This window comes from Cyanistes caeruleus, chromosome 24 (assembly GCF_971803275.1).
Source record: "Cyanistes caeruleus chromosome 24, bCyaCae1.hap1.1, whole genome shotgun sequence".
Classification (NCBI taxonomy): Eukaryota; Metazoa; Chordata; class Aves; order Passeriformes; family Paridae; genus Cyanistes; species Cyanistes caeruleus.
In genome coordinates this window covers 1,813,525-1,841,066 of record NC_141724.1, presented here as the reverse complement: position 1 = coordinate 1,841,066, position 27,542 = coordinate 1,813,525, and the positions used below count along the sequence as shown (strand labels likewise).

General features: G+C 58.8%; 1 protein-coding gene and 1 long non-coding RNA gene across 3 annotated transcripts; both read right to left on the bottom strand.

Moving 5' to 3' along the window:
• Positions 1-231: 231 nt before the first annotated feature.
• On the bottom strand, positions 232-27,193 carry TMCC2 (transmembrane and coiled-coil domain family 2). Of its 2 annotated transcripts, XM_086861578.1 has the most exons (5): positions 26,999-27,193; positions 17,078-17,578; positions 2,340-3,274; positions 1,974-2,109; positions 232-1,463 (listed from the first exon to the last, which is right to left on the bottom strand). In XM_086861578.1, the coding sequence occupies exons 1-5, from the start codon at positions 27,164-27,166 to the stop codon at positions 1,152-1,154; spliced, it is 2,052 nt and encodes a 683-aa protein (XP_086717704.1). In that variant the 5' UTR covers positions 27,167-27,193; the 3' UTR covers positions 232-1,151. The 2 variants fall into 2 exon arrangements, with proteins under 2 accessions (XP_086717704.1, XP_086717705.1); XM_086861579.1 differs by lacking the exons at positions 17,078-17,578; positions 26,999-27,193 and adding an exon at positions 13,499-13,678.
• LOC147649408 (uncharacterized) lies at positions 4,543-9,750 on the bottom strand. Its single transcript, XR_015278948.1, has 4 exons — positions 8,635-9,750; positions 6,356-8,557; positions 5,876-6,297; positions 4,543-5,768 (listed from the first exon to the last, which is right to left on the bottom strand). It is a non-coding gene; the product is annotated as an uncharacterized LOC147649408 (long non-coding RNA).
• Positions 27,194-27,542: the final 349 nt, after the last annotated feature.

Below are 27,542 nucleotides of genomic sequence, written 5' to 3'. Positions count from 1 at the left end.
AGCTCTGATGCCCAAGAGGGGATGCAGGGACCGATGTGAGGCCACAGCAGGGCTTGGCTTGGCCCTGGCATCACGGAGGAGGCGACAGAGGGACCCTCAACCCTCCCAAAAAAAAAATCCTGGAATCACCACTGAAAATGTTTAGGGCCAAATTCTCACCTGAGGCCAAGTGGTTGAGGGTTTCAAAGTGAGTGGAGCAGCTGCTGTTTGCACCAGAGGAGGCCCTGAGTGTGCAGGTATTTTATATATATATTTATATATATATGTGTGTGTATAGATATATTACATAAATATATAGGTATGAAATAATTTAAGAACCATCCGAGACAGCATGCTGTGCTCTGGGGTGGGGCTGGGGGGCAGCTGCTGCCCCTCCTCCCCCTGCCCCACCGCCTTTGATTCACAAATGGAAACAAAAAGAGTCTGGAATTAAATTAAAAACCGCACACACGCGCACACACACGACACGGGGCAGAGGCTGGACGAGTCCAGGCGTCCCTGAAGAGATCGGATCAACGGAAAGCCGAAGAGTTGGGGAGTCAGGGGATGAAACCAGCGCAGGGGGTGCTGCTTGTGCCGGTGCTGACTGCCCTGGCTGTGCCCAGCCCCTGTGGGGACTGTCCCAGCCCCGCTGTGTCCTGGCTGGGCTGTGGCAGAGGCTGGTGGGGACGTGTGTGTCCTGCTGTGTTTGTCTTGGCCCTGCTTCCTCCATCTCCACCTGCTTTGCTTTCGCTCCGTCCCAGGGTTTTTTTTTATTTTTGCCACCTGGGTTTGTCAAGGCCAAAAGGGAAAATCCTGCCCCAATGAACCCCTCTCCTCTCTGTGCTGGAAGTTCTCCCAGAGCCAGGTTTGGTCCAGCTCAATCCTTCCCACCAAATGAAGAACCCCCCCTGGAGAAGATTTCCTCCCTGGGGACTTCACGATGACCTTTCAAAAACCACCCAAAACCCCTTAGAAAAAGCCAAAAATCACCGGTGCCTTCCAAAAAAACTCCTCGCTCCCCATCCCACCCTTCCCAAACATCCCAGAGGGATCCCAGATCCGCGGAGGGCCGGGAAAGCAGCCGAACCGAGCGTGCGGGGAAGGCTTTGGACCCTCATCCCCCCCGTCCCTCTCCTGGTGGGGAAAACGACAGCGGCCGGGCTGGCGGATCAGCTGGGGAGCAGAACGTGCTCCAGGAAGTAGCTGATGGAGTCCCAGTGCTTCCAGAGGAAGAGGAGGAAGAGGACGAGCAGGGCGGTGCTGAGGATGCGCATGCGGGTCTTCATGAGCGGCGTGATGAAGTTGGCGATGGTGGAGACGAAGACGAGCAGCACGGCCATGAGGGCCAGGATGACGTTGATGAACTTGCCCAGCAGCGCCCGGGCGTTGGCGTTCTCCACCCCCTCCAGCTGCACCACCTGCTGCTGCTGCTGCTGCAGCTCCAGCTTGGTCACCCGCGTCAGGCACGACTCCACGGCCTCCTGCCGGGGGGACAGCGGTGGCAGCGGGGACAGGGGTGGCCCCCCCAGGGGTTCTCCAGGGGGGTTTTGTGCTGCCTGGGGATGGCTGGTGGATGTGGGGACTGTGCTGGCCCACAGGTGGCTTGTGACAGCCAGAGCAGCACAAGGGGGAATGGAGGGCAGGGATATTGGGATATTGGGATGAAATTCCTCCCTGGGATGGAATCCATGGCTGCCCAATCTCTGGAAGCGTCCCAGGCCAGGTTGGAGCAGCCTGGGATGGTGGAAGGTGTCCCTGCCCATAGCAGGGGTGGCACTTTTTGAAGTCCCAACCCACACCAATCCGGGATTCCCTGGTTTTGGGGACACGCTGTCACCTGCCTCTTGCAGTGACAGCACCACAGGGAAACCTCAGCTGGAGGGTGCTGGGAGAAGGGATCCCACTGCCCCACCCTCCTTCCCAGCCCAGCTCCGTCCCTCACCGCGTGGCTGGAGGGGGCAGGGAGGGGCTGAGCCCTCCCACAGCCCTACCTGGATGTCCCGTGCCCTCTCGTAGGACTGGTAGGCCACCTTCTCCTCCATGCTGGCCAGCTCCTGCTTCAGGTTGGTCATCTCGTTCTGGTGCAGCTCCGTTAGGTCGTTCAGCTGCTCCTCCAGGCGCTCGTACCTGCGCGGGGCAGCCGGGCTGGGACCTCTCCCCGAGACCCCCCCCGGCACTGGGGACGCCACCTATCCTCTCCCACCCTCTCCTGGTCGTGGGAAAACACCTCAAGATCCTGCGTGGAGCTCTGGCAGTGAGGAGGGCCGCGGCTCCTCGCGTCTCTTGGCCGGAAAAGCCCAGGAGGGCGGCTCACGGTCCCCAAAGAGCCACCCTGGGTGTCACCCGCCCGTCCCTACCTGTAGCGCTCCTCCTGCAAGCACTGCGTCATGTAGGTGTAATCCCGCTGCAGCTGGGCCTTCAGGTCCTCCATGGAGTCCTCCAGGTGGGACTGGCTGTCCTTGATCTCCCGCAGCTCCTCCAGGATGGTGTCGAAGCTGTTGTGGTGGCTTTCCAGCGTGTTGGACTTGGGGCTCCCCAGGCCGCCGGGCCCGGCCCCGGAGTTGCTGCCGGCAGCGGAGCCCGAGGTGGCGCTGGAGCACTCGTCGTCGCTGCCGTACTTGGGGCTGGACACCAGCGTGGCGCTGCCGCTCAGCGCCCGCGAGGCCTCCTCGGGGTGCCCGTCGTCCAGCGTGTCCTTCAGGTGGGCGATGTTGTCGGCGCTGCCAAACTTGTTGCGGATCAGGCTGGCGAACTCCCGCGGCTTGGACACCACGGCCGTGTGCGTGGCCTGGGACAGCCCCGAGAGCCCCCCCTTGACCCCTTCCACCACGCCCCCGCTGAAGCCGCTGATGCTGGAGCGGACGTTGGCGCCCACGTCCTTCAACCCTTGCTGCATGTCCCGGAAAACATCCTTGGGCTGGCGGGAGGGGCCGTTCTGCTCGATCTCCTTCAGCTTCTTGTGGTAGTGCTCCAACTTCTTGTGCAGCTGCGCGATGGTCTGCGCCGACTTCTGGTTCTTCTTCTCGAACACCTGCTTGATGCGCGACGCCTGCTGCTTGTCGGCGTTGTTGGCCAGCTTCAGGTACTCGGCCACGTTGTCATCCCGCGCCTCCTGCTCGATCTTGATCTGCTCCGTGATCTTGAGGATCTTCTGGTGCAGGTGCTCGATGGCGGCTTTGGTGCGGTGAGGGTCGGGGGTGCCATCGGGCACGTCCAGGCACACGGGGCCGTCGGCGTCGCCGTGCCCGGCGCCCGGCGGGAGGTTCAGGGTGCTCACGTCGCCCTTGTCCAGCTGGAGGTGGAGGAAAAGGAGGGGGATGCTCAGGGGAGGGAGGAAAAACCCCAGGGTTGGGAGGGGATGGGAGGGAACCGGGCTTGGGATGCAAGGAGGAGGCGAGAACTCGGCAGGAGAATAATTAACCGGAGAAGTTGGGGAGTTTTCCGGTTGGTTGGAGATTTCCCAGCCACGCCAGCGCTGCTGGAATCCCAGGAAAACAGCGGTTGATCCCGGGAATTCACCAGTAAAAGAGCACAGCAGCCAGCTGGGGGTTCAGGGCTGGATTTTCCCACTGGAATTCGGCAAGGAGCAGCCACTGACTCTGCCTTTCCAGCCTCACCTCGTGCACGGATGGGAACTGGGGATTCTCCAGCCAGCCAGGAAAAAAGGAGCGGGGAAAACCAGGATTCATCACCAAACCTCTCCCCAAACCAGCACAGAGCACAAGGATTGAGCAACCCAGAGGTATTTCAGCCTGGATAAACCCCAAAATTGTCCAGCCCAAGAGGAACTTCCCTAATCCCAGTTTTTGGGAGAGCGGGGAACCGCTCCTGCTCCCGGAGCTGCAGGTGCAGGGACTCCTCTGCTTTTCCAAGCTCCCTCACCTGGCAGCGCCAAACTCCTCGTGCAAACACCAGCTGCCACCGCAGGAAACTGGGACAAATGCCAAAATTCCATTTTACAGATGGCAAAAACTGGAGCTCTGGGGGAGGAAATCACTCGCCTGAAGCCACGTTTGCAGAGTCTGGACTGCAACCCAGGCCCTGCCTCGTGCTCTCCAACCTGGACACTCTGCTTGGCCAGTTGGGAAAAATACACAAAAAAAATTAAAAAAATCCCTAAATCTTCCCAGTTGCTGGGTTTTATATCCAGTTTCTTATGCAAAACCTCCCCTGGTTGTGTAAATGGCTCCTGGCTTCTAATTAAGAGCTGCTTGAAAGTTAAATACTCTTGGCAGACCTGAATAATTTCTCATTTCCATCCCACTTTCCCCGAATGACCCTTTAATAGGGATAAAGCTGCGGGATCACTGCTTGGGAGTGTGTTATCACCAGGAAATGCAGGGGGGAAGAGGGAGGAATGTTCTCTCAAGATGCTGCTTGGGAATGCTCCCATCTGGAGCAGGGGCTTGGAAAAGCCCTCCTGTTATTCCCATCCATCTCCTCTTTTCCCTGTTTTTTTTTTGTGTCCTGGAAGACTGGGGGTGTTGGGATTTGATTTCCTGTGATGCTGCCATGGAGTGAGGGCAGGAGGATGAGAGCAAAAGGCTGGATTCACTGTCTGGAGTGGCAGGTTTTTGTGTTTTTTTTTTAAATAAAAATGAAGTCATAACAAACTTGTGGCTTTCAGACCCCACTTCCAGGATATTTTTAGGCTGGGCTCTCCACGGAGGGTTTTGCTTTGGTTTCTTATCACGAGGCAGAAATTAGAAACAGCAGGAAACAGACTTTTTGCCCAGATGTGCAATTCTCTGGACAGAAAAGGGAAAAAGTGACCGTGGCAAAGGGAAAGGCAGCTCTGGAGAGGCCCAAAGGGGCCGAGGGGAAAAGTCGCTCAAACTCCGTTCCCAAAGAGGGAGCTGCCCTCTGTAAAGCCAATCTTTTGGATTGGAAAAGAGGAGGAGTTTAAAACGGGATTTTGGGAAGGAATTCCTGGCTGTGAGGGTGCTGGGGTGGAACTCCCAGAGAATGGGATCAGAAATGATCAGAAATGATCAGAAATGGCTGTCCCACCCCTGGAAGTGTCCAAGGCTGGGTTGGAGCAAGCTGGGATGGTGAGGGGTGTCCCTGCCTGTGGCAGGGGTGGAACTGGATGGGTTTTATGGTCCCTCCTAACCCAAACCATCCCGTAATTCCATGATTTACCCATGGGATTACATCTGGGATGGGCAGGGAACAGCAGGCACCCAGCGCTGGGCTGAAATCCTCGCCCCCCGCTCGCTGCCGTGCTGGGGAAGGCACAGCAGGTCCTCGCTTGGAAAACAACCCCCCAAAAAAAACCCCCACAATGTGGATCCCTGGAGCATTAACAGACCCTGCCTGCTAAATCCCAGCGAGCCTGAACGCCTGTGCCGGGGATTTAACGGGGGGATTAGGAAAAGCCACACTTTCCCTACATGCAGCAAACCCGCGGGGAGGCACCGGCTGAAACAAAAACCTCGTCCCTGCTTCCCAGAGCTTGTTTTCCAGGCGGGCTGGGAGGGCAGAGCCCATGTGGGATGCGGGAGGAATGCAGGACGAGGGGAGGGAAATCATTTCTTATCAACGGAGCTGAGGCCAGGAGAGCTGAGATCTGCAAAAGGCTGGAGCTAATGAGCTGAGCAAACAGCGCTCAGAGGGCCACGGCCGGGCACAATCATGCAATGCTGGCTTATTTGGGGATGCAGGTTGGATGGAGCTGAGCCCAGGTGGCACCTCGGGGATGTCCCCTCACCTTGGGGATGTCCCCTCACCTCGGGGATGTCCCCTCACCTCGGGGATGTCCCCCCACCTTGGGGTTGTGTCCCCAGCTTGGGGATGTCCCCTCATCTCGGGGATGTTTCCTCACCTTGGGGATGTCCCCCCATGTGTCCTCCAACCTTGGGGATGTCCCCTCACCTTGGGGATGTCCCCCCACCTCGGGGATGTCCCCCCACCTCGGGGATGTCCCCCCACCTTGGGGTTGTGTCCCCAGCTTGGGGATGTCCCCTCATGTGTCCTCCAACCTTGGGGATGTCCCCTCACCTTGGGGATGTCCCCTCATCTTGGGGATGTTCCCCCACCTCAGGGCTGTGTCCCCCCACCTTGGGGATGTGTCCCCCCCAAATTGTGGATGTCCCCCCAGCTCAGGGCTGTGTCCCCCACCTTGGGGACGTCCCCCCACTTTGGGGATGTGTCCCCCCACCTTGGGTATGTGTCCCCTCAGCTCAGGGCTGTGTCCCCCACCTTGGGGATGTCCCCCCAGCTCGGGTCCGTGTGCCCAGCTCGGGTCCGTGTGCCCAGCTCGGGTCCGTGTCCCCAGCTCGGGTCCGTGTCCCCAGCTCGGGTCCGTGTCCCCAGCTCGGGTCCGTGTGCCCAGCTCGGGTCCGTGCCCCCAGCTCGGGTCCGTGTCCCCAGCTCGGGGCCGTGGCTGTCCCAGCACATCCACGCCTGGATTTAACCCCGTTCTTAAGAAATCGCACAATTATCGCAAAGTTCAGCGCAAATTTTGGCATCACCCCCTGGACTGTTCTGTTTTCCCTGCCCTACAGCGCGGTGGGGACGAGCCCTGGCTCCCACCCCACGCCAGGAGGTGGCTGTGATTCCTGGCTGGAATCCATCAGCGGGACAGAACAGGACCATGCGCACCTTCCAGCACGGCAACAACAAGAACAAGCGCCACTGGTGCCGAATCCGGGGCAGATCCAGGGAGCCCCGATCCATCAGCTCCGCGGCACAAGTGGCACTCGGTGGCCGTGGGATGCAAGCAGGGAGGGGCCACGGCCGGCACAGAAATCCAGGTGTGTGGCCGACGTGGGGAGGGGGATTTTGGGGCGGTTATTCCATGGATTTCATTTCATGGAACGTGGCCCCCGTCCCTCGGAGCGCTTTCCCAGCACAGCATCCCCTGAGCCGGGGACACCCCGAGTGTCCTGTCCCTGTCCCCACACGGGCTCCCAGCCCTGTGCCTCCCCGAGCTGAGCTGTCAGTGCCACCAGACCCAGCCCAGGTGTTGAAAATAGCAGCAGGAGCCCTGACTCACAACCCCCAGCCTCCCTCCGAGCCCGCAGCAGCGCCCGGGGCCGGCGGCGCCGTGTCCCCCTCTGTGCCACCCCTGGATGGGCACAACGGGCTGGCAGCAGCTCCCCGCACTCATTCCCAGCCTGACAGCGATTTTCCTTACATAATGCAGGGATTAACGTTCAGGCTTCCAGCTGCAGCCGAGTTTCCCACCCGGCACGGCTGGCGCTGGGGGGGTTTCACTCCCTGCTTTCATTCCCCGAGGAACAGAGGCACCGCAAACCTCCCCAGCGGCTCTCTCTGCCCATCACCATCCTCCCCACCAGCTTCCCCGAGCCCCAAAAGCTGCCAGGACCTACCTCCATGGCGGGCAGCGCTGGGGTGGCCCGGGGCTAGTCGGTGTGGGCTGCCCGGCCGTGTCCCCGCAGTGTCCCCAAGGCTGGCAGCGCTGCCCGGGCACTGCCGGCTGCCATGGCACAGCTCCCGGCTCGGGAAGGCGGTGACGGACGGCAGGGAAGTTTTGGGGGGAGCAGCAGGGAGGGACGAGGGGGAGAAGCCTCCTGCAGACCCCGTCAGGGCTGGCACCGCATCCCAAGAGTGTTCCCGGAGCGTTCCCGGAGCGTTCCCGGAGCGTTCCCGGAGCGTTCCCGGAGCGCTCCCGGAGCGCTCCCGGCGCGATCCCGGCGCGCAGGGATGGAGGCGAGGCTCCGGAGGGATTGCCGACTCAGGAAATCTGCCCGAGCTGTTTACAGCTCCCAGCCAGCCGAGCTTTCAGGGCTGTAATGCAAAACCCCCCTCGTCCCCGTGCCGGGATATTCACACGCCTCCAGCCCCATACGCTGCCTGTGCCCTGACGCAGGAGGTCGGGACGGGCTCTTGTCATCTGCTGTGTCACACAGCGGGACAAAAAAGCCTGGGAGAGGCAGGCGGAGGCATCCAGAAAGGAAAAATGAGAGTGGAAAACAGGAAAAAAAACAAACCCAGTCATCGAGCAAGGAGCTGGGCGGCCCGAGGGAGTTAAAACCAGGGAATGAGCCACTCGTGCCAGCAGCAGGAGGGGTCTTGGAGCAGGAGCTGGAGCTGTCCCTGTCGCCCCGGGAGAGTGGGGGTGGCACTGACCCCATTCTGCCAGGGAGAACACACCCGGCACACAGAACTCCTCCAGCCCCTGCCCAGACACCGATGGAGGCTCCCAGCAGCGCCCAAAGCGTTCAGCAGGACAGACGGAAAAAGCAGGGACGGACCTGAGCGGGCCCAGCCGCGCTCCTGCCAGCTCAGAGCACCGAGGACACCTGAGCTGGAGCACCTGAGCCGGCCCAAAGGGGCTGGGGGATCCGAGGAGCTCGGGGAAGCGGAGTGGAAACCCAGAGCATCGTGCAGATCCCTCCCGGCTGAAAGCTCCGAGCCAGCGTGGGCACGGAGAGCAGGGTGGCAGAGCCACCGCTTTGGTTCTTCCTCAAAAACCCCGGCAGCAGCTCGGGATGGGTTTGCAGGAGCCTTGGGAGGCACGAGCGGCTGCTGGGGCAGCCTGTGCTGCTCCCACACTGAGCCTGGCACCGCCTGGCACAGCTTGGCACAGCTCGGCACCGCCTGGCACCGCCTGGCACCGCCTGGCACAGCTCGGCACAGCCTGGCACCACCTGGCACAGCCTGACACAGCTCGGCACCGGCTGGCACCGCCTGGCATAGCCTGGCACAGCCTGACACAGCCTGGCAATGCCATGGCCCCCTGGGCTGTCCCCAGAGCCTGGCACAGTCTGGCACAGCTCGGCACAGCCTGGCACCGCCTGGCACTGCCTGGCACAGCCATCACCCCCCGGGCTGTCCCCACAGCCTGGCACAGCCTGGCACAGCCTGACACAGCTCGGCACAGCTTGGCACCGCCTGGCACAGCCATGACCCCCCAGGCTGGCCCCAGAGCCTGGCACAGCCTGGCACAGCTCGGCACAGCTCGGCACTGCCTGGCACCTCCTGGCACAGCTCGGCACTGCCTGGCACCACCTGGCACCCCGGGCTGTGCTGCTTTAGCCCCCCGAGCCATGGCAAGCACGGCAGCCCCGGCCCCATCCGCGCTGCCAAACACCAAAATCCTCATCCCCTGCCAGCCCCGGCCCCCACCCGATCCCGGCCGTGCCCACAGGCACAGGGAAACGCGGATTCCCGGGAATTCCCGGGAATTCCATGGCCGTGCCTGCCATGAGGTGCTCAGGGTGGGGTGAGGATGGGGCAGAGCTTCCTGCTGGTGCCATCCGGGGACTGGTGGTGACACCGCAGAGCTGTCCCCAGGGGTGGCACCAGCTCCTCCCCTCCCTGGTGGGCAGGTGCTGATCCTGGCCCATCCCTGGTGCTCCTGGCCCATCCCTGGATGCTCCTGGCCCATCCCTGGTGCTCCTGGTCCATCCCTGGTGCTCCTGGCCCATCCCTGGATGCTCCTGGCCCATCCCTGGTGCTCCTGGTCCATCCCTGGTGCTCCTGGCCCATCCCTGAGTGCTCCTGGCCCATCCCTGAGTGCTCCTGGCCCATCCCTGGGTGCTCCTGGCCCATCCCTGGTGGTCCTGGCCCATCCCTGGGTGTTCCTGGCCCATCCCTGGTGCTCCTGGCCCATCCCTGGGTGCTCCTGGTCCATCCCTGGTGCTCCTGGCCCATCCCTGGGTGCTCCTGGCCCATCCCTGGGTGCTCCTGGCCCATCCCTGGGTGCTCCTGGTCCATCCCTGGTGCTCCTGGCCCATCCCTGGATGTCAGGGGTGGTCACAGTAGCCCCAGATGCCTCTGGCATGACACGGGGCAGTGACCAGGGCAGTTCTGGTGTCTGTCATCGCATCACTTCTGCTTTCAGCTCAGCAGGCAGAGGTCACTTCCCATTTCTTGTGCTGTCTCAGCAGGCAGGAGAAGGAAGAAAAGCCCCTTCCTGCTCGCCAGTTCCCTCTTGAAGGCGCTGGGGCCAGCCCTAGAGCCCCCACAAACCCCGTTCCTGGCCTTGGGAAAAGGTGGAGGAGCAGGAATTTCCCCGAGGAGGCTGATGGAGCGAGGACTTGATAAAGGCCGAGCTGATAAAGGCTGGGACGTTCAGGAGGAGCCAGTGCAGGCAGGCTGCTGCAGCGAGCCCTGCAGAGCATTTCTGTGCCTTATTGAGGACCTCAGGTGCTGGATTCCCAGGAAAACACCTGCTCCCAGCTCCCCAGCAGCAGGGAAAGGTTAACAAATCATTGCCAACAACAAAGAGCATCGCTGATGAACGCCCCAGCCGAGCCAGGCGGAGCAGTGGAGCAGCATCTCCTGCCCCAAGGGCACAGACTCCCTTCCACAGGATGCAAAACCCCTCCTGGCATGGGAAAAACGGGGAATTCTGCAAGGGAATTACCCCAGAGGTTGGTGTCACCCATCCTCCTCCCCCCCTGGCAGCTGTTCTTCAGGCCTGACCGCACGAGGCAAATTTAGAAGCAAACACCAGCTCCCATGCAAAGAAAAAACCCTGGATTTTCCAGAAAATCCTGGCAGATTTGGTGTGTGCTGGTGCTGGGCAGGACCCAGCTCCAAAGCCTTGGTCTGGGCACCAGCTGGGTCCCCCTGTGCTGCCACACGAGCTCGGGGAAGCTTTGGGGCTTTGCTTTGCCTGGGGCTGGGCTTAGCACAGAGGAGCAGGAATTAAAAGCAGCAGGAGAACCTTCCTTGACTGGGAAAACTGCCTATGGATCATTGGGAATGCTGATGCAGGTGGAAATCTGCCAAATGCAGCGCTCCTTCGCATCCCATTCCCGAGCGGGCTCGGTGTCTGGAGCAAGCGGCTTCTGGGCAGGTCCCACCCTGCTCCTCAGCCCTCATCCCTGCACATCCCAAATGCCTGGAAGGGAGAGCAGGACGGGGGGATACTCACAAAGACACCCAGCAGGGAGTTTAGGATCAGCGTCCTTTTCCCAGGGCAGGGTTTGGGAGGGCGGCTCCTGCAGGGCGCGGGGCCGGAGCTGCGGGAAGCGGCCGGATCCTCTCCCTCCCTCATGGCCGAGGAGCTCCAGGGGCAGAGGGTTGGCAGAGGAGGCTCCAGGGCAGCCAAGAAGGAGCAGCAGAGGCTGGTGGGGGGAGCCCGGGGGAGCAGGAACAGGCCGGGTGCCACGGGGCCGATCCCAACCCTCCGGGAGAACAAACGGCACCGCCAAGCGCTGGTTCCCAAAGGGAGCCAACAAAGAGCCACCACTGTTCCCGGTCCCCATCGGGGCTGGGACGGTGCCACCATCCCACGGGGCTCTTGTGAAGGGGATGGAAAAACCCCGGGATTCTCCCTTGGGGAGTTCCTGGGTCTCCGTGCCCCTTCATGCATGTGGAACCCGGTGTTGGCCAACTCCACGCCACATCCTCCAAGCTGGGATTGTCCCTTGTGCCCTGGGCTGGGCAAGGGACAGCTCTGAAGGGACAATTCGGCACCTCCAGCAGGGTTTGTGCGGCCAGGGGGGATTTTTGGGGAAGATTTAAGGGGGAAGCAAGGAGAGAACCGAGCCACAGCCTCAGCCAGGTCAACAGGATCCTCATCCAGCCTCCGGAGCCAAATCCCGCTCCAAGCCCAAAGCAGCAGGACGAGCTGGAGAGATCAGGGCAGGGACACAAACCCTGCACCCCAAATCCTGCCCTGCACCCTGGGCATCCACCCCCAAATCCCCCGGGATCGCGGCGCTGCCTGCCGGGAGCGGGAGCTGCTGGTGGGCTGCAATCAACAGCCATATGTCACCGAGGCTGAGGAACACGATGTCTTCACGAGGGGTGAATCAGTAGCAGAGTCTGATATTCTTCTTCTCCTCCTGAATTAATTAAGCAGCAATCTCGGGTGTCTTTGTCTTTCCAGCTATTATCTGCTCATCCCAACGGGAGTGCGGGAACGAGCTCCCAGCGCCAGCCCTGGCTCACAGACTCGTTCCCCTGCCACGTGTGGGGAGATGGAGGTGGGGAGTGGGAGCTCACCTGGGCTCTCCCACCTCCAAATCCAGGTTGGGACATCCCCCCCAAAACCCCTGGCATTTGTAGGGTCCCCACAGCCCAGCTCAGCCAGGGGGGGTGCAGGGAGGGCGGCTTTACACCGCTCCCTCTGCTCCCTTTGCCCATTTCACCTCCTCCCCCGGGATTTTGGGGTTTTGGGAGGGGAGGATACACCACAAGATCCTCCCGAGGAGATCCAAGACACTCCACCGAACTCATGGATGGGTTAGCTCTGGATTCCAACTGGGGAAACTGAGGCAGGAAGCGAGGCACAACTCCCGCCCGGGGAAATTTTGCCCGGGGTTAGATGTGGGGGACAATCCTCACAGAGTCCCTGTCCCAGCTGCTGACCGAGCCCAGGAGCTGTGGGAGGGAGAAACCACATCCTCCCCCTGGAACCGCGGGGCTGGATGCCAGGAGAGCCGGGCTGGACGTGCCCCAGGCAGGGAGCAGAGCCTGGGCAGGGACAGCAGCAGCTCTCCCTGACACCCCCGAGCCACCCCACAGCCTCCCGGCCACCCCTGTGTCCCCACAGGCCACCCCGGGGTGGGGAACTCCGGGTTTCTCCCGCTAATCCCTCGGGCTCTGATACAGCCGCTGAGCCGGGGGAAAGCTAAATTTAGCGGGATGAATCCTGCCCTGTGTCCCCAGAGCCGCTGCCCTTGGGGCAGCACAACAGCCGGGCTGGGGCTGCGGGGACACGTCCCCCCCATCCCAGGACACCCCTGAGGGCCGGGACAGGGACACGGGCACGGAGAGAGGGGTTTGGAGCAGGGGAACGGCGCTTTTGGGCTGTGACTCCATAAAAAAAGGGGGGCTCCCAGCTCCCCCCCGTGCCCCCAGCGCCTCACGGGAGAAGCATTTGCTCCGGGAGGGGCACGGAGAGGGGGACACGGCCCGCGGTGGCAGCTGGCGCTGTCACTTGCCGAGGGACACCGAGGGACACCGAGCCCGACCGGCTCCGGCCCCTGACCGCCCGCGGGGTGAGGCGGGGGGGGACACCCGGCGGGTCCGGACCGGGCTGGGACACCGGTGACACCGGTGACACTGCCAGACCTCGGGGGGGAGCGGGGAGGAGGCGGCACGGCCGGACGGACGGACCGACAGAGGGATGGACAGAGGGATGGACGGACAGACGGACAGAGAGGACAGCCAGACAGACGGACGAACGGACAGACGGACGGACAGACAGAGGGACGGACAGACGGTCACACAGAGGGACGGACAGACGACCGGACAGACATAGAGAACGGACAGACGGCTGGACAGACAGACAGAGGGACGGACAGAGGGACAGGGGGCCGGACAGACAGAGGGACGGACAGAGGGACAGGGGGCCGGACAGACAGAGAGACGGACAGAGGGGCAGACAGCCGGACAGACAGAGGGACGGACAGAGGGGCAGATAGCCGGACAGACAGAGGGACGGACAGAGGGACAGACAGACAGACAGACAGCCGGCCGACCGGCCCCGCCGCGGTAACGCCGCCCTCTAACGGCCGGCGGCCCCCACCCCTCTCCCCGGCTCCCCCCCGGCCGTGCCCCCGCGGGGTCCCGCTGTCCCCCCGGGGCTCACCTGCACATGCACCATGCCGCAGTCCCCGCAGTCCGTGCAGCTCCCCGGCAGCACCAGGCACAGCACCCCGCGCCCGCCCCGCTCCAGCTCCGGCCGCCCCGCCGGGGAGCGCGGGCCCCCGGGGATGCTCTGCCCCGCCAGCACCGAGCGAGCCCCGAACGCGGCCACCGGGGGGGCTGCGGGGACACCCCCCGGGCGCTGCCGCCCGCGCCGGGGCCTCGGCGGGCGCTGCAGCCGCTAATTCCCGTGTGCCCGCCCCTGCCTGGCGGGTCACCAGCAGGAGATTAGGGAGATCAGGAGAAAGCTCCCCGGCACGCTCCCGGTGCCGTGCGCCCTCCCTGCTGCCGCCGCCTCCCCCGGCACCCACAGCGGCACCGGCACGCGGGCCGCCGGTTCGGCCTCGTGGGCAGCGGCGGAACCGGCTCCGGGCACGGCCGGTACGCCCCGAACGGCAAAACCCCGGGGCAAACGGGAGCCGCGCTCCGGGCGGAGCTGGGATGCTCCCGAGCCTGGGAATGGAGCTCGGAGCTCCGCGGGACTCACGGGAGAGCGGAGTTTTGGGATGCAGAGATGCTCCCGACACCCAGGGAAGGAGCTCAGAGCACCATGGAACACACAGGATAGCAGAGTTTTAGGATGCAGGGATGCTCCCGGCTGTCGGGGAAGGAGCTCAGAGCTCCGCGGGACACACGGGAGGGGGATTTTTGGGATGCAGGGATGCTCCCGACACCCAGGGAAGGAGCTCTGCCAGCTCGGAGCTCCGTGGGACACACGGGAGAGGGGATATTTGGGATGCAGGGATGCTCCCGAGCCTGGGAAAAGAGCTCCTCCAGCCAGGAGCTCCGTGGGACACAGGGCAGAGCCAATCTTTGGGATGCAGGGATGCTCCCAGTCCTCATGGAAGCAGCTCAGAGCACCATGGAACACACGGGAGGGGGATTTTTGGGATGCAGGGATGCTCCCGGCCCTGGGGAAGGAGCTCAGAGCTCCGTGGGACACACGGGAAAGGGATTTTTGGGATGCAGGGATGCTCCCGGCTGTTGGAACCTGCAGCCCCAGGGAAGGAGCTCCTCCTTTGTGCCCGCACAGCAGAGGCAGCTCCTGGTGACCCCCGGAGCAGAGCGGGCCAGCAAACCCCGAGGTTCCCGAGCTGCCAGCGGGAGCCCGGGCATTCCCGGCTCATCCCAAAGCCATCCGCAGCTCCTGGCACGCACAAGGTGGGAAAAGGGAGGGCGTGGAAGGCTGGGGAGAGGGAAAACCGCGAACAGCCGAGCTGCAGAGGAAGGTTTGTCCCCAGCGTGGGCAGCCCTGGTGGGGGTGACTCCAAAGCACAAACCCCAGGCAGAAGTGGCTCCCAGCACGGAATTCCCAGAGTGTTCCATGGTCCCACCGACCCCCTGGAGCCCCTCCGGGTGTCCCCTGCCACCACAGGCTGCTCCTGGGGGGGAATTAGGGGGTGCAGGGGGGAGGAATTTGGTGTGCCAGCCTTTGGCTGGGTCCATGGGGTGAGGAATTAGCGCAGGAAAAGGGAAGGCAGAACTGCGGGAACTTAATTAATTCAAAAAAAGGGGAAAAAAAGGGGAAAAAAACCCTCCAAATGCCACCAATAACTGCTCAAAAAACACTTGCTGAGAGGTCCCACGAGGGACCCATCCAGCTCCTCGTGGAAGGGGTGGAAAATCCAGCGTGAAATTTGTGTGTGTGTGTGTGTGTGGTGGGAACGGCTCCTTCCCAGGAGCCCCGAGCATCCCAAAGGGACAGGGAACACGGAGGAGGTGCCAGATCCCTGGGGACAAGGCAGGGATGATGCCAAACCCCCCCTCTGGAGCCCACCCCTGAGGAAAAGGAGCTGCTTTGCTGCAGGCAGGAGGCCGAGGGCTTCCTGAGGGCTCCTGGAAAAACAATCCGGCTCGGGAATATCGCCTGGCTCGTGTTTCTCTAAATAAGTTATTTCTCCACTGCCTCACAAAGGTGTTGCCTCTCTTCTGATTACTCTTTGTGTCATATGCAGTTAATTATTCATCCATCCCCTCTCTGCGCTGCTCTGGGAGCGGACACGGATCTGCTCCGGATGTTTCCAGTGGGATGGAGGCTTTGGCCACAATCCCAGCGGGATTGGGATCCTCGCAAGGACGAGCCCCAGAGGAGAAATTTTGGCTGCAGATGCTGAGATGAACGACCTGATGCTCCTGCATCGCTTGGTCCTGCTGGGATATTCCAGGAGGGAGGAGCAGGGAAGGGTTGGGGAGCCCTGATTTGGGGAGATTCCGGGCAGCTCCTTGGGAAGCTGCTGATAGAGTGACACTTTTATCCTCTGGGATCACATTCCCACGTCCCTGCCGGAGCCTGCCTGGCCATCTCCCCATCCCAAGCTTTCCCAATTCCCTGCTGCTACTCTCAGGTGAATTAAAAACACAAAAAGAAGGATTCTCATTTTCCTGAGAGCAGCTTCAGGGTGTGCTGCACGCCCAAGCTCCCAAGGCCAAGGGGAGAAGCCGAGAGGGAAAATCCCCCCTGGATCCCGGAGCACCTCTCAGCGCCTGTCCCTCGAGCTCAGCGTGTGCTAATTGGGCTGGTGCATAATTAATGCCACTAAACACTAGATGGAAACACCATCCTGCCTGTCAGACTGGTTTCAAAATCACTCAGGATGGGACCAAATCGCAGCTGCCCGGCTGAGCCCGGAGGTGCCTTTGGATCCCCCCATCCCATTGGAACAGAGTCAATCCAGGGCCAAATCTTTGAGGGGTTTAATCCCTCAAATCCCACTCTGGGAATTGTGTCCCTGCCTTCAATTCCTCAGGAGAGGAGCCTCTGGATCTGAGCGGTTCCCAAGGGTTGTTCAGTGCCACCGAGGGAAAACCTCATCCCAAGGGAATTGTGGGGTGCTCTGCACCCAGTCCTGCCCTGGCTCCCCTCTCTCTTCTCGTGCTCCCCAACCCAGGCGCAGCCACAGAAGCCCAGGATCACCGAGGCTAGAAAATCCCTCTGGGATCATCGAGTCCAAGCTGTGCCCGATCCCCACCTGGAGCTCGGAGTGCCACCTCCAGGTGCCACCTCCAGGAACCCCAAACCCCCCTGGACAGCCCCTTCCTCACCATTCAGAGGAAGAAATTCCCGCTGCCACCAACCTAAACCTCTGGAGGTAGAGATGAAAGTGATGTCTGTGGGAACAGAGCCCGACCCCTCCTCAGCTCCCATCAGGGAGCTGTCCTGCTGTAGTTTAAGGGCTTGTGATCTGAAGATTTTGGGATGTAACGGAAAGTTAATAAACTTTCTCTGTTAGGACAGTAAAACCTCCTGCAATTAGCCAATAGCACCCATGTGTGATGTGAGCAGATGGGAGTAACACAGTGACCCCAGGCTATAAAATGTTAAATTCCCCTGCAATAAACGCCATTGCTTCGCCATCCATCCCATTGATGTCTTGTGGGTAGAACGGTCTGAGTGGCCAAGGTGGGGCCACCGTGCTGGCTTCTGAACCAGAGTGTCTGCCTTGCTTGAAAACCCTACACTGTCCAGAGCCACAAAACCCCTCCAGATCCTCCTTCCCACCTCCCTCACCCCCTCCACCCCTACCTTATCCGCCAGCCCCTCTCCATCCTCGGCCAGCAGGTAGACAGCCCCGCTCTCGGCCAGCAGGATGGCCGTGTCCGTGGTGGAGGACGACCTGGGCCTGCCCTGGTGCTGGTGCAGGATGGCCGTGAGCCCGCTGTCCTGGGGGGCTCTGCGGCCGAGGTGGGGGCTGCCCTTCTGGGGCTCCAGCGAGCCGCTCTTGGCGCGGCGCCCGCCGCTGTGCAGGCTGGTGCCGCGCTTGATGGAGGGGCGCGAGCGGATCTGCTGCAGCACGCGGTTGAAGGCGGTGGGCCGGGCGGGGAGGTCGTGGAGGGACACGGCGTAGGACACGCGGTGCATCTCCGGGGAGCGCTCCTTCTCGTCCGGGGAGTCGTGGTCCGAGGCGCCGTGCGGCGCCGCGTCCTGCGAGCTCTGCTGCTCCCGCTCCCGCGAGCGCCGGCGGCTGTGGAACAGGTGCTTGAGGCCGTGGCCGAACATGGAGCCCTCGGAGAGCTGCTGGATTTTCTGCGGGAAAAGGGAGGGAAAGGCTGCTGGGATCACCGGGATCGCCCTGGGGACGGCGGCCGGGAGAGCCCCGAGCACAAATCAAAGCTCCGGAGGGATTCTGGAAAGGTTCCGGGGACCCTCTGGAGGGAGCTGGGGAGGGAACGAGGCCCCTGATGTCGGAATTTATTGGGAGATGGGAATATTTATATTGGAAGTGTTAATTATGAGTACTTGGAAATAGGAAATATTAGTGGAAATATTGGAAATGGGAAATATTAGTGGAAATAATGGAAATATGAAATATTAGTACTTGGAAATAGGAATTATTGGTACTTGGAATTAGGAAATATTAGTAGAAATATTGGAAATATTGGTACTTGGAAATAGGAATTATTAGTACTTGGAAATAGGAAATATAAGTGGAAATATTGGAAATATTGGTACTTGGAAATAGGAATCATTAGTACTTGGAATTAGGAAATATTAGTGGAAATATTGGAAATATTGGTACTTGGAAATAGGAATTATTAGTACTTGGAAATAGGAAATATTAGTGGAAATATTGGAAATATTGGTACTTGGAAATAGGAATCATTAGTACTTGGAATTAGGAAATATTAGTGGAAATATTGGAAATACTATAGTATTTTAAATTCATATTATATATCTAATATATTATAGATATTGTAATATATATATATTGTAATATATATATGTAATAGATATGTAATATATAATTAATATACTTATTAATGATAATATATAGTGTATATAAAATATATACATTATATGATAATATAATAATATATAAATAATATGTAATGTATAAATATCTATAAATAAAATATATTATAATATATTAAAATATACTATATTAACAGCATTTATAATAAAATATAATAATTATATAAATAAAATAATTATATAAATATAATAATTATATAAATATAATAATTAATATAATATAATATAATATAATATAATATAATATAATATAATATAATATAATACACAATATATTATTATATTAATATATTAATATAGTATATAGTATTAATATAGCATATTAAATTTTAGCAGAAATGCTGGAAATACTAAGTATTACTACTTGGAAATACTAAATATTAAAGGAAATATTGGAAATACTAAATATCAGTATTTGGAAATACGAAATTTTAGTGGAAATACTGGAATTGCTGAGTCTTGGTGGCCCCAGCCATGGACCAAGAGCCACACGAGCTCCAGTGTGGATCAGGAAGATTTCCCCGTGGCATTTTCCAGCTCCTGGGGATGAACCACACACGGTGCTGCCCCGAGGATTCCCAGGTCTCCCACATTCCCAGGAAACAGCGTCCTGGGAATCAGGGCCCTGGGGAAGTCATAAATATGGATGGTGGAACAGATCCCGCTCCCGATTGCGGCCAGGGCAGCCTGGCCAGGGTTCCCTGCAGCCACTGGAAATCCAGAGTTCCACTGGAACACCCGGATTTGCCACTGGAATACCCAGATTTGCCACTGGAACACCCAGATTTGCCACTGGAATACCCAGATTTGCCACTGGAATACCCAGAGTTCCACTGGAACACCCAGATTTGCCACTGGAACACCCAGATTTGTCATTGGAAATCCAGAATTCCCCTGGAACACCCAGATTTTCCCCTGGAACACCCGAAATTCCCCTGAAACACCCAGGTTTTCCCCTGGAACACCCAGATTTTCCCCTGGAACACCCAGATTTGCCTCCCAGGAGATTTCTTCCCCGTGCTCTCCACAATCCCCTGTGTGAAGTGGATCAGGGGTGAGGCAGCACCTTCCAACATTTCCAAAGTGTCCAGAGCATCCCAAATCCCAGATCCCGCTCCAGCACCGCTCCCAGGCAGCCAAGAAATGATTTGGGATAAGGAAAAGAACTCTCTCCCTCCTGGAGCGGGCTGTGGCAGGAGCTGGCAGGTGACGAGGAGCAAAGCTGGCCTGGTTTTGTCCTGTGAGGACCCAGGGATGCTGCTCCGTGATATTCCTGTTCCCAAAGCAGCGGGAGCAGGGAGCTCCTCAGAGCTCCAGCGGCTCGCAGTTGGGATTTTGGGAAAGCTGTGATGCTCCAGATGGGATCTCCAGGAGCTCCAGGAAGAGGAGGATCTCACGGCCACACAGGCTCCTTCCCCTAAAAATCCCTAAGGAAGCTCCAAATCCCTCCCTCCCACCACACCTGGAATATTGACAAGGAGTTGGGATCCTCAGAACGGGCTCCATCCCCTAAAAATCCCTGGGAAGCTCCAAATCCCTCCCTCTGCCCACACCTGGAATATTGACAAGGAGTTGGGATCCTCAGAACGGGCTCCATCCCCTAAAAATCCAAAAGGAAAATAAATCCCTTCCTCTGCTCACACCTGGAATATTGACAAGGAGTTGGGATCCTCAGAACGGGCTCCATCCCCTAAAAATCCCTAAGGAAGCTCCAAATCCCTCTGCCCACACCTGGAATATTGACAAGGAGTTGGATCCTCAGAATGGGCTCCATCCCCTAAAAATCCAAAAGGAAAATAAATCCCTCCCTCTGACCACACCTGGAATATTGACAAGGAGTTGGATCCTCAGAACAGGCTCCTAAGGAAGCTCCAAATCCCTCCCTCCCACCACACCTGGAATATTGACAAGGAGTTGGGATCCTCAGAACGGGCTCCATCCCCTAAAAATCCCTAAGGAAGCTCCAAATCCCTCTGCTCACACCTGGAATATTGACAAGGAGTTGGATCCTCAGAACGGGCTCCATTCCCTAAAAATCCAAAAGGAAGCTCCAAATCCCTCTGACCACACCTGGAATATTGACAAGGAGTTGGATACTCAGAACGGGCTCCATCCCCTAAAAATCCAAAAGGAAGCTCCAAATCCCTCCCTCCCACCACACCTGGAATATTGACAAGGAGTTGGGATCCTCAGAACGGGCTCCATCCCCTAAAAATCCCTGGGAAGCTCCAAATCCCTCCCTCTGCCCACACCTGGAATATTGACAAGGAGTTGGGATCCTCAGAACGGGCTCCATCCCCTAAAAATCCCAGGGAAGCTCCAAATCCCTCTCTCCAACCACACCTGGAATATTGACAAGGAGTTGGGATCCTCAGAACAGGCTCCATCCCCTAAAAATCCAAAAGGAAAATAAATCCCTCCCTCTGCCCACACCTGGAATATTGACAAGGAGTTGGGATCCTCAGAACAGGCTCCATCCCCTAAAAATCCAAAAGGAAGCTCCAAATCCCTCCCTCTGATCACACCTGGAATATTGACAAGGAGTTGGGATCCTCAGAACGGGCTCCTAAGGAAGCTCCAAATCCCTCTCTCCCACCACACCTGGAATATTGACAAGGAGTCGGGATCCTGCATCCCCAAACTCCGCGGGCAAAGCCTTTCCTCCTCCCCCTGAGCCATCCACAAGGCGAATCTCCCTCCTCTGAGCTTCTTCCTAGGAAATCCAGAACAAATCCCCGGCGCTGAGCGGCTTCTGGAGGAAATAACGATGGAAATTTTCCCTCTATTTATAGAGTCTCTATGGAAACGGAGGCAGCGTTGGAGAGGTAAGAACTCCAAACCCCCAGATTCCTCCCATCCAGGGCACGGCCAGAGCTCCACGAGGTCCAGGAGAAAAGAAACAAAGAGAGGGAAAACAAACTAAAAGTGGAGCTGGAAGGAAATTTTGGGGAACCAGATGGGGGATTTTGGGAACCAGATGCCCTCAAAGGGTTTCTTTGACAGCTCCAACTGAGCAAAATTCACCTTTTCAAGCAAACTCCCCTCAGGTTCTTTGCAAGTTTTCCTGAAAGAGGCTTTCATGGGCTCGGCAGGAGCGGGATCTGCGTGGAAAAAAACGAGGGAAGGAAGGAGAGATCCCAGTTCTGTTTCTCCAGGCTGGAACCCGGTGAATTCCAGCTTTTTTAAAGAGCCCTGAGTGGTGGCCACAAACAAATCCTCTGCTGCCGTGGGAGCTCCGTTCCCTCGTGTTTTCCCAGGATATTCCTGCACTTCCAAAGCTTTCCTGGCACGGAAGCGCTGGTGGCTCAGAGCAGAGGTTATTTTGGAGCAGCCATGGCAATGGGCACGGATTGAATTTCTCAGCTGTAAAACACCGAGGTGAATCCAAAAATATCTTTATTTCTTTGGAATTTTGCATCAGCGCAGCCAGGCTCTCCTGCTTGGTGCCGGGGACTTGTTTTTATGGACCTCAAAACCTGTTCCAGGTCCCACTGCACCGAGAAGAGCTGGAAAAAAAATCCCATTTTAACCCAAACCAGGGTATCTTGCAGGAAAACTGGGATTTGCACGCCGGTTTTGTCTTGGATTCTTTGGCAATGAGTCGTGCCAGGCTCTCCAGGGTGGTTTTCCTGCCTGGAACCTCCCCCAGGCTCCTCTCCGAAGGATTCCCGGACACCCAAAGCCTTTCCTGGGATTTCAGACAGGATCCTTGGAGCGTTTGCACAAACACGGGGGGAATTCTCACCCCATCCCATCCCATATTTTAGGGGACAGGGGGAACTCTAATCCCTTCCCATTAAATATTTTAGGGAATGGGGAAGTCTCATCCCCTCCCACCCCATCCCATTTCATATTTTAAGGCACTGGGGGAAGTCTCACCCCTTCCCAGCCCATCCCATCCCATATTTTAGGGCATGGGGAACTCTCATCCCTTCCCATTCCGTATTTTAGGGCATGGGGGGAGCTTTCATCCCTTCCCATCCCATATTTTAGGGCACAGGGGGAAGTCCCACCCCTTCCCACCCCTCCTATTCCATGTTTCAGGGCACAGCACAAAGTCTCATCCCTTCCCATTAAATATTTTAGGGAATGGGGAAGTCTCACCCCTTCCCACCCCATCCCATTCCATATTTTAAGGCACTGGGGGAACTCTCACCTCTTCCCATCCCACGTTTTAGGGCATGGGGGGAATTCTCACCCCTCCCATCCAATATTTTAGGGCATGGGGGGAACTCTCATCCCTCCCATTCCATATTTTAGGGAATGGGGAACTCTCATCCCATCCCATCCCATATTTTAGGGCACAGGGGGAAGGCCACAGCCCCCAAACAGCAGCAGGATCCCGGCAGATCCTGCTCATCCCCGTGTGCACTCCCCATTCCTGCTGCTGCTTTTCCAGCTGATTCTCCTCTGGAAAAACCTCAGGAATCTCAGGACGGCTCCTGCCAGCACCCAGCACCCTCCAGCCGGGCTGGGGACAGGCTCAGCCAGCCCCTCCTCCAGCAGCATCCCGAATTCCCGCTGCTCCCGCTGCCACAAACGCCGAGGAAAAAGTCTGGATGTTCCCAAGTGGCACAGCCAGCACTCCCCCACACCCGCTGCTGCTCCGGGGACAGCGGCATGTGACAAACGTGACTCACGATGGCACGGCAGCACGGCTCGGGAACGCTCTGGGAATAACAGGGAATGCTCTGGGAATAACAGGGAATGCTCTGGGAATAACGGAATGCTCTGGGAACAGCAGGGAATGCTCTGGGAATAACAGGGAATGCACTGGGAATAACAGGGAATGCACTGGGAACAGCAGGGAATGCTCCGGGAATAATGGAATGCTCTGGGAATAACAGGGAATGCACTGGGAATAACAAGGAATGCTCTGGGAATAACAGGGAATGCACTGGGAATAACAAGGAATGCTCTGGGAATAACAGGGAATGCTCTGGGAATAACAGGGAATGCACTGGGAACAGCAGGGAATGCACTGGGAATAACAGGGAATGCTCTGGGAACAGCAGGGAATGCACTGGGAACAGCAGGGAATGCTCTGGGAACAGCAGGGAATGCACTGGGAATAATGGAATGATCTGGGAATAACAAGGAATGCACTGGGAACAGCAGGGAATGCACTGGGAATAATGGAATGCTCTGGGAATAGCAGGGAATGCACTGGGAATAACAAGGAATGCACTGGGAATAACAGGGAATGCTCTGGGAATAACGGAATGCTCTGGGAATAATGGAATGCTCAGGGAATAGCAGGGAATGCACTGGGAATAACAAGGAATGCTCTGGGAATGATTCCCTGGGGAGCCCCTTCCATGCCCAAACTCCCATAAAAAAATCCAAATCCAAAATAAAAATATGTCAAAATGTAAGATCAGGAAAAGAGAGATCCAGGGAAAAGAGAGATCTGGGGAAAAGAGAGATCCGGGGAAAAGAGAGAGCCAGGGAAAAGAGAGATCCAGGGAAAAGAGATCCAGGGAAAAGAGAGAGCCAGGGAAAACAGAGAGCCAGGGAATAGAGAGATCCAGGGAAAACAGAGATCCAGGGAAAACAGAGAGCCAGGGAAAACAGAAATCCAGGGAAAAACCTTGGCTCAGGAAAAGTGTCAGTTTTGGATGCAGGGTTTTGGATGGATCCCATCACTCCTGCAGAAGTTGCCACCACCGAGGGATTCCTGAGCAGAGCTGTCACATCCCAGCTCCGCTCCTTGCCAGGACTTGTTCCTTCCTTCCTTCCTTCCCTCTCCCCAGCAGAGCAGCAGGAGCCAGGGCTGGAGATCCAGAACCATGGATCTGCTGGAATTCAGGGATGGAAGTGACAGCAGGCAGGCTGTTCTTCCCAGGGGGACACCTCAAATCCATCTCCAGCACCTGGCAGCAAAGAGTTCACTCTGATCCTTCCCCATCCATGGGACAGGAATCTCTGATCCTTCCCTATCCATGGGACAGGAATCTCTGATAATTCCCCATCCACAGGGACAGGAATCTCTGATCCTTCCCCATCCATGGGACAGGAATCTCTGATCCTTGGACAAGAATCTCTGATCCTTCCCTATCCATGGGACAGGAATCTCTGATCCTTCCCCATCCATGGGACAGGAATCTCTGATCCTTGGACAGGAATCTCTGATCTTTCCCCATCCATGGGAACAGGAATCTCTGATCCTTCCCCATCCATGGGACAGGAATCTCTGATCCTTCCCCATCCATGGGACAGGAATCTCTGATCCTTGGACAGGAATCTCTGATCCTTCCCCATCCACAGGAACAGGAATCTGGATTTGGAGCAGGGACAGGACCAGCTTGAACCAGCAGCAGCAGCTCCAGAGGGGGTTTGGGGCAGGAAAACTCGGATTTCCGAATCGGGGTGGCGGTGGCACGGTGCCCAGCCCCAGCTCTGCCCGCTTGGAGGATTTATTTTAATGAATTGCCGAGCTCCAAACGCATTAAAGGTGAGCACTGGCAGCAAACCTGCGGGAGGGTGGCACAGCCAGCTCGATAAAATCAATGGGGATTTATTTGGCCTCGGATGCTGCTGCTGGAGGAGGCTGAGGAGCCGCTGGAGCTGGGATGTGCCAGGCCTGGAATGTTTGGGGTGGTGGGAGCAGCCTTGGGAAGCTGCAGCTCCTTTTTCCCGACATTCCCACCCCTTCCCGAGCCTCTGTGGCCCAGGTGGGATGGAGGAAGGATGAGGGTGGGAAACAACGCCTTGGGCAAGCCGGGATGTCCCAAACCACCGAGCCCAGCGCGGTCCTGAGCTTCACATCCTCACGGATCGTGGAGATACAGCATCAGAAAATCATGGAATGGTTTGGCTGGGAAAGGACCTTAAAGCTCATCCAGTTTGGGTAAAAATCACCCTGTTTGGGTGGGCAGCGACACCTCCCACCATCCCAGGCTGCTCCAAGCCTGGTCTTGGACACTTCCAGGGATCCAGGGGCAGGCAGAGGGATTTCTCTGGGATAGCCTGTGCCACCCTCCCAGCCCACGGCTGTGCCTGGCCCCTCGGGCTGGTTTTGGGGCAGCAGCAGCTGTTCCCCCACAGCAGCACAGCCCAAGCAGCCTCAGGGACACGGAGGGAAGGCCCCACGTGTCACCTCCAGCAGCTCCTGCAGTCACGGGGCTCCCGGTGCTCCCAGCAGCCGAGTTCTCCTCCGGGAACAGGGATTTTCTCTTCCCTGTCTGGAAGGGATGGCTGCAGGCACTGGCTGTCCTGGCCACTTCTGGTGACCTTGACACCTTCAGGGCCACCTGGGCTGCCACAGCCAGGGGCTCCCTCCGGGATCCCACGGCTCAGCAGCGACATTTCCCACTTTCCCCAGGGTTTTTTGGAAGCCAGGAGTGGGAGCATCCCGCCCGTCCCAGCACGGGGTGCCTCTGAGCCCGTCCCACGGCATTCCCACGCCCCCAGTTCCACGCTGGGAATTCATCCCCGCGGGATAAACCCCTGTTGAACGGCCGGAGCTGCTTCTTCCCCGGTCGCAGGGGAATTGTGTTGCCGATTTCAGGCCGGATCCCCGCTCCGGGGCGGGCTCTGTCCCTCCCGCAGCGCTGCAGTGCCGCGGGATTTGTTTTGCTCATCCTCCGGCCCCCAGGAGCAGCCTCGGGGCCATTTCCACACCGTCACTCCCGGCTGCCGCAGCCCCGGATCCTCCCGGATGCTCCCGGAACATCCCCGCGACTCCCGGCAGGGATTTCCCGGGATCTGCGCAGCCCCTCTGCAATGGGGCAGCCCCCAAAATTCTTCATCCCAGGAGAATCCCTATCCCAGGAGTGTCCTCACTGCAGGACCAGCCCCATCCTGGGACCAGCCTCGTTCGAGGAACATCCCCATCCCGACCCCTGGAGCATCCTCCCTCATCCCAGGAGCATCCTCATCCCAGGAGCATCCTCATCCCTGGAGCATCCTCCCTCATCCCAGGAGCATCCTCATCCCAGGAACATCCTCATCCCAGGAACATCCTCATCCCTGGAGCATCCTCATCCCAGGAACATCCTCCCTCATCCCAGGAACATCCCCATCCCAGGAGCATCCTCATCCCAGGAACATCCTCATCCCTGGAACATCCTCATCCTAGGAGCATCCTCATCCCAGGAGCATCCTCCCTCATCCCAGGAGCATCCTCATCCCAGGAGCATCCTCATCCCAGGAACATCCTCATCCCTGGAACATCCTCATCCCAGGAACATCCTCATCCCAGGAGCATCCTCATCCCAGGAGCATCCTCATCCCTGGAACATCCTCATCCCAGGAACATCCTCATCCCAGGAGCATCCTCATCCCTGGAGCATCCTCCCTCATCCCAGGAGCATCCTCATCCCAGGAGCATCCTCATCCAGTAGGATCCCCGCAACAGGACCGTCCCCATCCCAGGAGCATCCCAATCCAGGATCACGCTATTCCCAGCGCTGCCCCCATCCAGGATCACGCTATTCCCAGCGCTGCCCCCATCCAGGATCACGCCATTCCCAGGATTATCCCGATCCCGGAGCGCCCCTATCCAGGAGCCATCCCGCATTCTCCAAGGTCACACCTGTAGGACCGGGGAGGGTGGGGATGGTGGCACCCCCCCGAGCTCCACCGCTCCGGTGACCCCACCGGGATCTCCCCACAGCGGTCCCCACCACCGGGAACCCCGGGACGATCCCATGGGATTTTCCCGTCTCCCACCGGGACGCTCCCGCCGCTCACCTTCAGGTCGGGGGGCTTGGAGCGCGGCGGCGCCGGGACAGCGCCCGCCTCGGGGGCCGCCGCCGCTTCGCCGGCCTTGCCCTCCATCACGCCGTGACCGGGCGACTCCCCCGCGGCGCCGGGATCCTCCTCGGGCTGCTGCAGCTCGTCCGAGCGGCACCGCTTCATCCCGGGAGCGCCGTGCCCGCGGCTCGCGGGGGGCGCCTACGGCCGCGGCGGCGGCGGCGGGCGGCGCCCCGGCGGCCGCTGCGGGGCCCGCGGGCTGCGCGGCCCCGGCCCGCCCGCCCCGCCGAGCCCGGGCCGGGCGGCGGCTCCGCGCCGCGGCGGCTCCGCGCCCGCCGCCGGCACCGGCATCGCCGCCGCCGCCGCGCCTGACGGACAGCGCCGCCGGCCAATGGCGGCGCGAGTGAGGAGGGGAAGCGCGCGGTGATTGGCGGAGGGTGCTCGGGGGGCGGTGCTGGCGGGGGGAATTCACCAATGGAGACGCGCGGAGGGCGGGGCCGCCGCTGGTGATTCGCGGAGGCGGAGCGGGGCTGGAGACGGG

Bases quoted from the DNA above. Each gene is read 5' to 3' on its own strand.
- TMCC2 (XM_086861578.1), bottom strand. From the start codon at position 27,166: ATGAAGCGGTGCCGCTCGGACGAGCTGCAGCAGCCCGAGGAGGATCCC. The intron at 17,579-26,998 runs GTGAGCGGCGGG...CTTTTCCCGCAG, and splicing joins CCAAGCCCCCCGACCTGAAG to AAAATCCAGCAGCTCTCCGA. The intron at 3,275-17,077 runs GTAGGGGTGGAG...CTCCACCTCCAG, and splicing joins GAGAGGGGCTGGCGGATAAG to CTGGACAAGGGCGACGTGAG.